The sequence below is a fragment of the Schistocerca nitens genome, chromosome 4, assembly GCF_023898315.1.
Source record: "Schistocerca nitens isolate TAMUIC-IGC-003100 chromosome 4, iqSchNite1.1, whole genome shotgun sequence".
Classification (NCBI taxonomy): Eukaryota; Metazoa; Arthropoda; class Insecta; order Orthoptera; family Acrididae; genus Schistocerca; species Schistocerca nitens.
The window spans coordinates 831,905,573-831,920,290 of NC_064617.1; the positions used below are offsets into that span (position 1 = coordinate 831,905,573).

The 14,718-nt window shown below is 45.0% G+C and overlaps 1 protein-coding gene across 3 annotated transcripts in view; it reads left to right on the top strand.

Annotated features, from left to right (window-relative positions):
* The window catches only part of LOC126253261 (putative polypeptide N-acetylgalactosaminyltransferase 9), a 598,235-nt gene that overhangs the window by 410,351 nt on the left and 173,166 nt on the right, over nucleotides 1-14,718 (top strand). For all 3 annotated transcript variants that reach the window (XM_049954469.1, XM_049954467.1, XM_049954468.1), the window contains 2 exons: nucleotides 371-686; nucleotides 9,692-10,048. In XM_049954469.1, coding sequence (XP_049810426.1) covers nucleotides 442-686; nucleotides 9,692-10,048 — 602 coding nt within the window. In that variant the 5' untranslated portion in view covers nucleotides 371-441. The remainder of the gene's footprint in view (nucleotides 1-370; nucleotides 687-9,691; nucleotides 10,049-14,718) is intronic.

A 14,718-nucleotide genomic window follows, 5' to 3' on the forward strand; every position in this document is an offset into this window, starting at 1 on the left:
TTAGTTAGGTTTGGGTTGTTCTAAGTAGTGCTCAGAGCCATTTGAACCGTTTTTGACCACTACGCCAACCGGACACAGTGGTCACTACAACTGGACGGACTACCCTAGCACGCCTTGAGCATTTGGGTCTCATAGGAGGGATGCTAGGATAGTCCGTGCGATTGTGGCGACCACTGCGCCCAGATGGCGTAGTGGTCAGCACATCTGCCTAGTAAGCGGGAGACCCGAGTTCGAATCCAGATTTGGCACAAATTTTCAAATTGCCCCATCGATATCACTGACCATTGGCGGCTAACGTGCTTAATTGCTTTGTGTCTTTTACTTGAAGAGACGGAAGCACAAGAAGACGTGTGTGTTTGTGTGCCCGCAGTCCGCGCTATGGTGAGCTGACGCGCGGCCTCGCCTGCTCGTGCGCCGCGCCCGCCCCCGCCCGCCCCCGCGATGGTGACGAAGCTGCTGCTGGTGCCTCGGCGGCGCTCGCTGCTTCTGAAGGGCGCGCTGCTGGTGGCCACCGCCTGGCTGACGGTGGCCGTGCTGCTGTACACGGAGCAGCGGCCCGCCCAGGGCCAGCCCCCCTCCCAGCTGCTGCTGCTGCCGCTGCCGCCCAACGCGCCGCCCAACGCCGACGCACTCGTCGCCCAGCCGCCCCCGCAGCCACCGCCGGCGCCGCCCCGCCAGGCCAAGAGGTACTTACTGCTACTCACTAGCTGATAACCTGCCGTTGACTAGGTATCCCAAACATCAGACTAACTAATTGCCCAGCAATGACTAAAGTGCGCGTCATTTACGACGGCGGCCGAGTTTAGGTTCGTTCTGCGCATCTGACGTCACAAAACAGTCAGCCAATGAACAGAAAACGACGTTGCCAGAGCTCGACTGCAGTGCAGAGCACGGACGAGTGTCTTCAGTTTTAGAAACGTTCAGTCATAAATAAATTTATTGAACAAAAGCAATGTCTTGATAGCAGACTTTCTATAAAAGAAAGTTTGGAAAAAGCGTTCTTTATACCAACTGTTTCATATTCTATTAATTAATTAAACCAAACAAGCAATAAGCTTCCTAATTCAGGCGATAGCAAGGAAATTCATTCTCACTAACCGCTTTTTCGCAATAAAGAACAGCGGTAATTGTTTATTTCCTATTGTACTTGGACGAAACGTGAGTAATTCATAGTGATACCAGCTGTGTCTGTCGGTATTTTGCTTATTTCTTTTGAAGTACTCCGGAAATTCCCTTGAACGACGAGCTGCGTTAGCGTTAACGGTTAAGGTGTTTGGCTGCTAAGCAAAAGATTCCGAGTTCAAATCTTGTTCGATGCTTAATATTTTCTTTATTTAAAAACAATATGGAAGTGTCTTACTTCCTGAATTTTATTCGTTCGATTGTAATTTTTTGAAATTTCTAGTGGCAACTAAAATCGACCATACAGAAAGTATACGCTGTGGACTTTTACCTCTGCAAACTCTTCAAAATTTCGTGCAATGGTTTACTACATTTAATGCTACACAATAACTGCGTTGAACATCGAAACAAAATTGTCATTTATGGGGGGAAGGTATCAGTCAAGAAGATGTGTAAAAACAAATTTTTGGGCCAAATAGTTCTTGTGAAATCGATTGATAAGTGCGTCAAATCAATCGGAACACCATGTGTCTGCACAGGCGAGCAGTGTAGTGATGACAAAATCGCGCACAGAACGGAATGCGGGGAGCACGTCTCTGAAGCAGCGAAAGGGTTAATGCGGCCGTGGTGGCTTTACTTCATAAACTACGCGCTCCACCCTAAACGTTAAGTTTGCGAACTATACTATACTATGGCGCTGCTTCTCTTGGCGCGTGCAACTGGCAACGCAGCAATCTCCCGCGTCTGGGCGGGCATGCGTGAGCTGCCAAGATAAAAGAATTCAACTATAGTTATCCCAGCTCTGTGACTAGCTCATAACCCTGTGATAATTAATTATTACAAACCTCTGACTACCTCAGTGTCCAGCGATGACTAGTTATCCCAAACCTCTAACTAGCTCATTACCCAGTGAGGACTAATCATCCCAAACCTCTGACAGGTTCATCACCCAGTGAAGACTTGCTATCCCAAACCTCTCAGAACTCAAAACTAGTTATCTTAAACCTCTCAGAAGCTCATTATCTATGAAAGACCAGTTATCTCAAACTTGTGACTAGCTCACAACTCAACAATGCCTAGTTGCCCCAAACCTCTGACTGGCTTATTGCCAGTGATAACTAGTGATCTCAAACTTCTGGGTAGCTGATAAACTAGCAATGACTAGTTACCCCAAAATTCTTACTCACTCATTACCTGAAAGTGGCAAGTTATCCCAAACTTTTGACTGGCTGACTATATGGTGTTCAGTAACTACACCAAACCTCTTGCTAACTAATTACCTGTTGATGTCTACTTATCCCAAACCTTAGACTAGCTGACTGCCCAGTGATGACTAGTGATCCGAAACTTCTGCCTAGATGATAAAGCAGCAATGACTAGTTACCCTAAACCTTTGACTCACTCAGTACCTGTCAATGACTAGTTATCCCAAACCTTTGACTAGCTGAATATCTGGAGCTCAGTAATTATCTCAATTCTCTGACTAGCTAATTACCTGGCGATGACTAGCTATCGTGGAACCTTTGACTTAGTAGTTACCGTGCGATGTAAAACGGGTGATCATCTCGTTACCTCATAAAATCACTGTAGGCCATACAAAGGGGGAGGCCTGACACACAGCCAATCAATTTGGCTCATGTTTGGTAGATCACTTGTGTACCACTTATACTGTACCACTCTAAAATATTTTGGCACACCACCCCCACCACCCAATTTTTAGGAAACCCTGTAAAATTCATGATATGCACATACCTCAAATCTGATGGTACCAATAGAAAATACCACCCGTCCTCACCATGTGGCTATTTATTCCAGTCTTCCACTAGACACGGAAACGAATCAAATCTACATATAGGATGTTGCCGTAAGAGCGTGCAAAAATGTAACAGGACACAGAGCATGCTCCACGGAACAATTTGAGGTAGGGAACCTCGGATCGGAAAGCCAGCTTAAGGAGATATGAAAGTAAACATGTCTACCGCATTCTCTAGCATTACTGTTTCCAGCTTGTGTGCAACTAACATGCGTAAAAGTTTACACGTACTGTGCTGTTTATTCACATGTACATTCTTTATTTTCTGCATGGAAACGCGGAGGACAATCTCACTGGGCAATATCTTCTACGTGGCCGTCTGAATGGCCACCTGTACTTGAGGTTCGTGCAAAGAGTTCTACCTCTTCACTTCGGTGTCGATGTCCGCAACCATCTCAGTGCTGTATTTCCTGGTCGCTAGATTGGAAGGGAAGGTCCTATTCCATGGCCTATGAGATCACCTGACCTGAATCTCCTTGATCATTTCCTATGGGGGTAGTTGAAGTCACTTGTGTATGAGACACCAGTGGATACGGAGACGCAATTAGTTGCCACAATTGTAGCTGCCTGTGATGTGATTCGAAACACACCAGGTATATTTGGCAGGGTGCGTCAGAATCTTGTTCGACGATGTCATGCATGCACTGAGGTTGGTGGCCGTCTGTTTCGGCACATTTTGTAACACACAGTACAAATGGTACGTTAATTGTGTCTGATTTTATTCCTATTACCTTCTTAACCTAGTTCCTTCCTCAAATTTTTCAGTGAAGCACCCTCTGTGCCCTGTTAAATTTTTTCACGCTCTTACGGAAACATTCTGTATAATGTACGAGACCAGTCAGAAAGTAATGTCTCAATTATTTTCACCTTTATTAAGCTGGTGATGTATTAATCAAGAATGTGTCGCAGGACCTCAAACATTTTACAGCTCACTTCAGTAACAGTGCCCTTCCTAAGCAACAGGTGGCTGCGCTGGATACATTTAGAAAGTGGCCGACACTGACGAACGGTTGTAGCACAGCGTTTTGTGATTAAATTCCTTCGGCACAACATGAGACGCCCAGTTGCATTCATGAAATTCTGAAGACGGTATACGGAGATATTACGGTGGGCGTCAGCACCGTTGGGGCTTTGTCGCTGTAGATAAGCTGAAGAGCGGTCACAATTACCTGAGTGTAACGGGAAGCGGCCGTCCAGCTACTGCAGTGGCTTGAAACATCATCCAGAGTGTCTACCAACAGGGGAATACTGTCGCCATTTATCCATCGGTAAACGAAGTTTGATGGCCATTAATGAAAAACTGGGCTACTGTGCTTCAATTCGGCCCACTCAAAGAAGATAATTGGGGGATCACCCTGAAGACGCGCAGACCTTAAATCTCTGCGGCTGTGGCTGAGAAAGGACGGCGATGATTCTTGCCGCACACTTATATTTACGGTAAACCTACCTAACTGCATGACATACTTTATTTCGTGACAGCAGACGTAATTCTTTGCCCGAAAGTAAGGTCGGCCTTCAAGCCATCCTCAACAGATGGCAGGAATGTCTTCACACGGGAAAGACATTGCGAGCGGGAATGGTCGCTTGGTGCAGGAAAGGAGGTTCATTGTGTGTTGTGTGTAGAGAAACACGCTGTTTGCTAGGCTCATCTTGTAACATCAGTTTATAAAGTTCAGCTGTTCAAGTAATTATACAGACGCTTCTATGTTGTTGTATTTATGAAGGAACATAAACTTAGTCATCAAAGTCGGATTTAAATGCATTATTACCGACATGAATGCTTAGGAAAACGATAACGACTCTTACGTCTTGTGTCTCTTTCAGGCACAGTTGCTCTAACTCTAAGTGTGTGAAGAAGCAAAATAAAAAAAATAAATAAATAAATAAATTGTAATGGTGGTACCTTCCTAAAGTCACAGTGATCCTGCCATAGAGTGATGGATTATCAATGAACCTTTAAAAAATTAGTTCAATAAATTTGTTGGAAAACATTGATACTGATAATGGATTCCCTTATGAGGCACGTGACACAAGATGCAGTAGAAGTTGCCATCGAGAATGACATTATCATTGCCACAATACCACCACATACCAGCTATATTCTGCCACTACTACTGGATGTTTATGTCTCTGAAAAAGACATAGCAAGAAAAAGGGAAGTACTTTCAAGAAGAGAAACCTTTTATTATATCCGATCCTGACGGTTTTCATGGTCTCCTTAGCATGGCTTTTCTGGAGGCAGTTTCTGCGAGAACGTCGCACCTGCATTGAATAAAAGGGTATTTTTTCTGAATATTGAAGAAGTTTCCGATGAATTTCACACAACAGCTGCAGAAAGTCACGACTCTTCTGTGCAAGAAGCGTGTTGATCTATGGATGATCAGAATGACCCGTCCATTTCAGCAGCAAGTCACATGCCAACTGACGACAGGTTTTGATAGAGGCCAGTCGTAAATTTACCTGAGAAGATAACGACATCACCTAGTGGTGAAAGGAAAAGAGAAAAACGTAAGTAAAATAACAAGAAAAATGACACCTGCGCCACCTGTAACTACACTGAAGCGCCAAAGTAACTGGTATAGACATGCGTATTCAAATACAGAGATATTTAAACAGCAGAATACGACGCTGCGGTCGGCAACGTCTATGTAAGACAACAATTGTCATTCACAGTTATTAGATCGCTTACTGCTGCTACAATGGCAGGTTATCAAGATTCAACTGTGTCTGAACATGCTGTTATAGTCGGCGCACTAGCGATGGGACACAGCATCTCCGAGGTAGCGATGAAGTGGGGATTTTCCCGAATGACCACATCACGAGTGTACCGTGAATATTAGAAACCCGGTAAAACATCAAATCTCCTACATCGCTGCGGCCGGAAAAAGATTCTGTAAGAACAGGACCAACGACGACTGAAGAGAATCGTTCAACGTGACAGAAGTGCAACCTTACGCAAATTCCTGCAGAATTCAATGCTGGGCCATAAACAAGTGTCAGCGTGCGAACTGTTCAACGAAACATCATCTATATGAGCTTTCGAAGGCCCACTCGTGTACCCTTGATGACTGCACGGACACAGAACTTCACGCCTCGCATGGGCCCGTCAACACCGACATTGGACTGTTGATGACTGGAAAATGTTGCCTCCTTGGACGAGTGTCGTTTCAAATTGTATCGAGCGGATGGACGTGTACTGCTACGTAGACAACCTCATGAATCCATGGACCCTGCGTGTCAGCAGGGGACTGATCAAGCTGGTGGTGGCTCTGTAATGATTTGGGGCGTGTGCAGTTGGAGTTATGTGGGATCCTTGATACGTCTATATACGACTCTGATAGGTGAACGTACGTAAGCATTCTGTGTGATCACCTGCATCCATTCATGTCCAGTGTGCATTGCGGCGGTCTTGGGCTACTCCAGCAGGACAATGCAACATTCCATACGTACAGAATTGCTACATGGTGGCTCCAGGAACACTCTTCTGAGTTGAAACACTTCCGCTGTCCACGAAACTCTCCAGACATTAACATTACTGAGCATATCTGGGATGCCTTGCAACGTGCTGTTCAGAAGAGATCTGCACTCCCTCGTACTCTTACGGATTTATGGACAGCCCCGCATGATTCATGATGTCAGTTCTCTCCAGCACTACTTCGGACATTAATCGAGTCTATGCGATCTCGTGTTGCGACACTTCTGCGTGCTCGCTGGGGCCCTACACGATATTAGGCAGGTATACCAGCACTTTATCTCTTCAGTGTAGAAACGAGAGCTGGTTGTGGAAAGAATAAAACTGCTTTTATTCTGTGTTGTTCCTGTTTATGATGGTTCCACGAAAGTTGCCAGGTTTCAGTTACCTGATGCTACTTAGTTTAAGTGCATTATTTTTGCATGTGTTAGTTACAATTACATTGATATTGAGTGAACTGTAACAATGGAAAAGAACATTATCACGAAATTAAGCACTTTATTACGACGTTAAATGCATAGTGTCACAGAATTGGGTATGTTATAACGAAGTTAAGTAGCATGATGTACACTTAGTTGCCTGCATTTAATACGAGGTGCATTCAAGTTCTAAGGCCTCCGATTTTTTTTTCTAATTAACTACTCACCCGAAATCGATGAAACTGACGTTACTTCTCGACGTAATCGCCCTGCAGATGTACACATTTTTCACAACGCTGACGCCATGATTCCATGGCAGCGGCGAAGGCTTCTTTAGGAGTCTGTTTTGACCACTGGAAAATCGCTGAGGCAATAGCAGCACGGCTGGTGAATGTGCGGCCACGGAGAGTGTCTTTGATTGTTGGAAAAAGCCAAAAGTCACTAGGAGCCAGGTCAGGTGAGTAGGGAGCATGAGGATTCACTTCAAAGTTTTTATCACGAAGAAACTGTTGGGTAACGTTAGCTCGATGTGCGGGTGCGTTGTCTTGGTGAAACAGCACACGCGCAGCCCTTCCCGGACGTTTTTGTTGCAGTGCAGGAAGGAATTTGTTCTTCAAAACATTTTCGTAGGATGCACCTGTTACCGTAGTGCCCTTTGGAACGCAATGAGTAAGGATTACGCCCTCGCTGCCCCAGAACATGGATACCATCATTTTTTCACCACTGGCGGTTACCCGAAATTTTTTGGTGGTGGTGAATCTGTGTGCTTCCATTGAGCTGACTGGCGCTTTGTTTCTGAATTGAAAAATGGCATCCACGTCTCATCCATTGTCACAACCGACGAAAAGAAAGTCCCATTCATGCTGTCGTTGCGCGTCAACATTGCTTGGCAACATGCCACACGGGCAGCCATGTGGTCGTCCGTCAGCATTCGTGGCACCCACCTGGATGACACTTTTCGCATTTTCAGGTCGTCATGCAGGATTGTGTGCACAGAACCCACAGAAATGCCAACTCTGGAGGCGATCTGTTCAACAGTCATTCGACGATCGCCCAAAACAATTCTCTCCACTTCCTCGATCATGTCGTCAAACCGACTTGTGCGAGCCCGAGGTTGTTTCGGTTTGTTGTCACACGATGTTCTGCCTTCATTAAACTGTCACACCCATGAGCGCACTTTCGACACATCCATAACTCCATCACCACATGTCTCCTTCAACTGTCGATGAATTTCAATTGGTTTCACATCAAGCGAATTCAGAAAACGAATGATTGCACGCTGTTCAAGTAAGGAAAACGTCGCCATTTTAAGCATTTAAAACAGTTCTCATTCTCGCCGCTGGCGGTAAAATTCCATCTGCCGTGCGGTGCTGCCATCTCTGGGACGTATTGACAATGAACGCGGCCTCATTTTAAAACAATGCGCATGTTTCTATCTCTTTCCAGTCTGGAGAAAAAAAATCGGAGGCCTTAGAACTTGAATGCACCTCGTAAATTCAACGTTTTAGCACTTCTTGCTTGTTCTTGATCATGGGTTAGTAGAATAATGTATGGATTTCTTACGCGTAAAATACAAAATTTTTATATCGAGTATTTTGTTTTGATTTCTTCTTTACAATCCTTAATGTCACGAAATGAGGTAGGTTTTCCCCACTCTGATTTTACTGTGGAAAAGAACTGTAGACAAAGAGTGTAATTATATCGAAAATTAACCATGAATCTTGCAGCTGCTGTCCTATGTATATGGCATTTATTTTCTTGTAAAATAAAAATAAAATATGCTGGATGCGTTACTTTCTGACTGACATTAGCATAATCAAAGTAAATTCGGGTTAGCCAAAGATCGCAGAATACGTCTGGTAATCGAATACAAATCCTCAGCTCCTCAGCCAGGGGCCTTGGTCTCTTGGTCAGGGCGTTGACCTTACAGGTAGATAAGCGGGTGTCGTAATAGTCTCTCTTGTCGATTTCTCGGAAAATGTGCTTTGCAGCCTGTGTATATGATGATGCTCATTTTTAATCACCTGTAGGTCCCGTCAGTTACGAGTCGATTGCGCGCCGTGAATTTTCGGGTGGTTTTGTCTAAAACGAGGGGTAGTGATATCGAATGAAACAACAAGTTTATTGTGACTGGTAACACTAAAGCCTTGCCGCAGTGGCGACACCGGTTCATGTCAGATCACGGAAGTTACGCGCTGTCGGGTTTGGTTAACACTTGCATGAGTGACAGTCCGGTCCGCCGAGCGCTGTTGGCAAGCGTGGTGCACTCAACCCTTGTGAGGCAAACTGAGGAGCTACTTGATCGAGAATTAGCGGCTCCGGTAACGAAAACTGACATGCGGCCGGGAGAGCGGTGTGCTGACCACATTCCCCTCTGTATCTGCTTCCAGTGACGCCTGTGGGCTGAGGATGACACGGGGGTCGGTCAGTACGGAGACCTGTTCTGATGGAGTTTAGTTTAGTTGTAAAACTTGTTTCATTCGGTATCAATTTCAGTGATGCTAATCCCAAGAAGAAACGATCGCATTTAAAAATGTACTACTACTACTGCTACGGTAGCCACACAGTCCTCGCTAGTCAGCCTGGTCCATCTTCTTCGACCCATTTAGTCTTCTCCAGCTAGTCCCATCGTTCTCATATCCTCCGCGAATCCGTAAATCCATCTCAGCCGTGGTCTTCTTCTTTGTCTGTTACATATGGTGATGAGACAAAATATCCTTTTCGGCGGTACACAAGCGTTTTGCCAAATATGAGCAGAATCGGTTGGCCCTGTCTGAGGCCTTTCCGTTGTTAGCGAGTAGGCGAGAAATACGCATCAATATCCCGAGTGGTATCCGCCGCTCAACACTAGCTGTGTTTTTGCAGACCTGACGAGGATGTCGCCGAGGCAGAGAACGCCGCCCTGGAGGACAACGAAGTGGCGCCGCCCCCGCGCGCCGGCGGCCGGCACAAGCACCACGCCAAGGCCGACGCCGCCCCCGCGGCCGCGCCCGCCGCCGCCCCCGAGTCGGACGACCGCGCCGCTCTGCAGCCGCCCCCGGGGCCCGGCGGCGCCGTCTCCGAGCCCCCGGGCCACATGGGGAAGCCCTACGTGCTGCCCAGCAACCTGTCGGCCGAGGTGAAGAAGCGCGTCGACGAAGGCTGGCAGAACAACGCCTTCAACCAGTACGTCTCCGACCTCATCTCCGTGCGGCGCAAGCTACCGGACCCGCGCGACTCTTGGTGAGTTCACATTATATTAGAATCAGTCCTTCGTCTTGCGGCAATACAGCCTTTAGTAAGTAAACTGAATGTAATCGGCGCTTTTAAAGAGAGCGGAGAGGCCACTGGATGGCTGGTAAAAGCCCTTGCCGCTCTGGACCGAGACTGGCAGAGACGCCACACAGAAGCAATTGAGCCTCCCGCACTTGGCATTTGTATGAGTGTGGTAACTCTGAGCGGCAGGCTTGCCAACCTGGCGACTGATGGCTGCTCCCACACCAGGATGCCAGCAGAGGTGCCAAGCGCTACCTGCCGCTCACCCGTACCTAGTTGTATCTGCCCACGTGAGCGCTGTAGATTATTTTGGCGCCGAATCTTTAATCTGCGACATTCAAATGAGATCAGCAACTTGGGACGCTCCATCTGAGAACTATTCAAAACACGAGCTGGAAAAACAATTGTTGGGAATTACGAGAGTCATAAGTGAAGCTCAGTTGGAAGAATAAGCCTCTCCACATTACAATCACATTCAAAGTACTTACAATAACGCACTTTCTGGACTTTGGCTGACTGGAGATCGTAGAAATTACAAAATGGTTCAAATGGCTCTGAGCACTATGGAACTTAACATCTGAGGTCATCAGTCCCCTAGAACTTAGAACTACTTAAACCTAACTAACCTAAGGACATCACATACATCCATGCCCGAGGCAGGATTCGAACCTGCGACCGTAGCGGTCGCGCGGTTCCAGACTGAGGCGCCTAGAACCGCTCGGCCACACTGGCCGACCGTAGGAATTGCCGATCGTCCATTTCCTCACAGACTGTTTCTGATGCTCCACTCTAACCATAAGAGCATTACTCTGCAGACAAAGTACGTTTACTATCCGAGCTATGTAAGTTTTACCTCGAAACCCACTTCCAGCCGGAATCAGCACAGTTACATCTTCTGCTACAGCAAGTGGTGCTAATGGGCCAGATACATCAGACACACTGGCACTATTTTAAGAAAAAAAGGGGACAGGTTTTCGACTTCGTGTCTAAAACATTTGTAAATTCAATTTCAGTTTATAATAACGTGCTTTTCAAATAAAACCTGAAGAGCACTTCTATATATACTTTACAGGTACAATTAAAACTATAAATATCACAGAAGACAACAAATAATTATCTACAATTACACAGACCACGAAAATCTTTTCCACTGGTGAGATTAGTTTCCTTAAAACAGTGACATTTTTCTTCAGTTAATCTCTGGAGATCTCCACTACCTCGTCAGATGAACACAATGACATTCTCATGATAATGGAAAATTAGCAGTGTAATTTCTTAAATCATTGTGAAGCGCGTCAAATAACCCGTTAATGTCACGATCAGCAATGAAGGGATTTGCCCAGAACTTCTTTTTCTGCATTCCATTTTTATTTCGAACTTACATACAAAGCTTGTAGCTCTTTTACGGAGCGGAGACTAAAGGCATTCCTCTGGAGTCTCGTGCTGTCAGACCTGAACACTGACACTAGATCTGCCGTGGCGTCGCAGTGCCGTGGGGCCCCACAGTCTGTAGATAGGAAGCAGGATCTCTCGTCGCCGGCAGTGCCTGAGGGGATTGACCGCACTTCTGCCAAACATTTTTAACACGTCGTAACTTTTGAAAACATTACTGGAAATTAACGGTGTCTGATACTAATTGAAATACTTATCAGTCTTACTCGCAAGGATTTCTTAAAAACTAAAAGATCACACGTCAAAATGGTAACCTCTTAAGATTCAATTCCGATCGTTATTCATCAGTCCGACTCTATGATGACAGACGGCGTCGTTCTGCCGTTACATCTCTGGCGCACCGTAATCCTCGCCACCGACACTATGCATCGAGAGGTTCCAAGCTGCCGTCTCCATGGTAACGGCCCGTGTTGCAAAGCTTATCTCTACTTCAGTATGTGAGTTCCAACTTCCACGCAACGCCCGTCGATGCGGTTTTAGCGCACCTACTTCAATTTCTGTTGATTGTTTCCGTATTATTAGTATTTCGTAATTATTTTTGCCAGCGTAAAATAATTATGTATTTCGACATAATTGCCATAAAGGAGTGTGACTGAATGAAATTTAAAATGTTTGTTTGATATGGCAAACGGTCGTCAGGCCACAGTCACTGAAACAATAAATTTTTTTCAAAGCTTACATAACTAGTTTCGATACACTGAGTCGTCAATTTCAAATGTAATCACAAATCTAGAAAACTGCGTTGCCGACCCCTGGTGGCCGAGCGGTTCTAGGCGCTATAGTCTGGAACCGCGCTACCGCTACGGTTGCAGGTTCGAATCCTGCCTCGGTCATGGATGTGTGTGATGTCCTTAGGTTCGTTACGTTTAAGTAGTTCTAAGTTCTAGGGGACTGATAACCACAGAAGTTAAGTCCCATAGTGCTCAGAGCCATTTGAACCAAAACTGCGTTAATAACAGCAAACACCACACTTCTTTCAAATATTACGAAAAATACGCTAAAACCGGTAAAGGAAGCAATGGCAGCAAAAACTGATCGCAAGACCTGACGACAATTGTCACTGCATTAAGGCGTGAAATGACTGATCGACCGAAAATTGTCGTGACGTCTTGTGACTCGTTTCTGGTGCCTTTCCTTCAGTTTATGGGTTTTAGCGTATTTTTGTAATATTTGAAAGATGTGCTTTTTCAATTATTAATGCAGTTTTCCAGGTTTGTGATTACGTTTGAAAATGACGACTCTGTGCGTCGAAACTAGTTATGTAACCTTTTAAAAATCTTATTGTTTCAGTAACTGTGTCTTGATGACCTTTTGTGGTGTGAAATAAACATTGTAAAATAATTATTGCTGCGTCCTACTTACTTTATACTATCCTTAATATTGAATTTTATCTACATCTAGATATTTTATGTTTTACGTATGTTACCATCGTATGTTAAGCCGTGTAGATGAACTGTGTAATTTTGAGGCCTTTTTCCCCTCTAAGGAATATTACTATTTAGAGTTTCATAGATGTGATCTGAAGATGATTTTTCATAAAAATGAAACCAGTTACGATCTTTACATGTGATTTTTTCAGTTTTTAATAAATCTTTACGATCACGACTGATTAATATTTTAATTTTTAACGCGATTTAGTGTTATCGGAGAATTCCGTTAGAACAATTTAACATGTATAGAAGAATATTTACCAACCTTTTGGGGTCCAAAAAGTTGAAATTATACATTTAGCCCCACCTTACCCTGCTACTACTAGGTTAGACCACATAAGCTGCAGTCGGTCTTTGGCCTAGGACTTCAGCGTTGTTCTGTATAGTGGCTGCACGAGTTTGCCCGTTTTGACTCATGTTCCAACCGGAATTAAATTAAAATTTGATTTTGGAGTATGCAACGAACTGTTATTTTAAACTTGAAACTTGCATTCGTCTACGAAGGGGATCTCACAAATTCTCGGTTTTCTTCGAACACGCAGGGTGTCCCAAGAGGAATGATCAATGTTCAGGAATCTGACAGGACGATCATTCGAAGCAAGAAAAGTCTTGATGCTCTAAAGTGCATACCTTAAGAGCTGTGAGCACTTCATATGAAACTGTATGGTTCCAGAGACCTTTTCAAGACTGAAATATATATGATATATGTATGCAGACTCAAGGAACGAACGAAAATATGTGCGAAGGCCGGGATTCGAACTAGGCAGATGCGCTAACAACTACGGCACTCTGGCACAGTGGCTTTGCACCACTGCACGGTCTACCCGGGAACGCCTCCTTCCTCACTCCAAATTCCCATTCACGCCTCTGCCCACTGAATTTGCAGAAGACCTGGGTTCGAATCCGACATTGGTTCAAATTCATTCGTCGCTTCAGTATACATATAAACACTACGAGCACTTATTCAGTAGAAGCGCGGAGATGAAGTGCTCATAGCATTCAGGGATGTGATAGAAACGATCATTCGAAGCAAAAATGTCTACTAAAAATGGCCTCAAAAATTCGTATCTTAAGATAAGATACGAATTTTTGAGGCCATTTTTAGTAGACATTTTTGCTTCGAATGATCGTTTCTATCACATCCCAGAATATTGACCATTCCGCCTTGGGCACCCTGTGTAGGATTGAAAACAAGCCATTGTAACAGAGGTCGCTAACGCACCGCTGTGCGTTGTCGCTCGGATCGAAAGTAAGCCGGTTCGAATGCTGGTTGGGGAAAATTTTCATTGCCTGTATATGACAAGCAAGAGAAAGAGACGTGGTGGCATAACGATACTTGTCACCAGACTTTGCGCCAATGTCCTGGATTTAATTCCAAACCTCTCTGCAGTGTCTCACGAATTGAGGGCATGTGACACGTGATGGTGACTTCCGTCGGATGCGGACGGTATAGTCTGCGGCAATATCGGGGTTATTCGAGAGGAGTGGACTATGTGTGTCGGCATCGGGATCGGGTTACATCGTATCCCTTATCTTCACCCACAGTGACACAATCCTACCACCACACTGTAAAAGTACTAATCACAATCATCCAGACGACAGAGATACACTCTTGACATTTCATGAAAGGTCGGAGGAAACCAATGGCAAACCACCTCCACTAGCGCCTTGTCATGAGCGGCGGTGCTTGATTCCCGCATCTGAACCCCTTCACTCATTTCCTGAGTGACTACTTTCACTTTTCTTAATAAGATT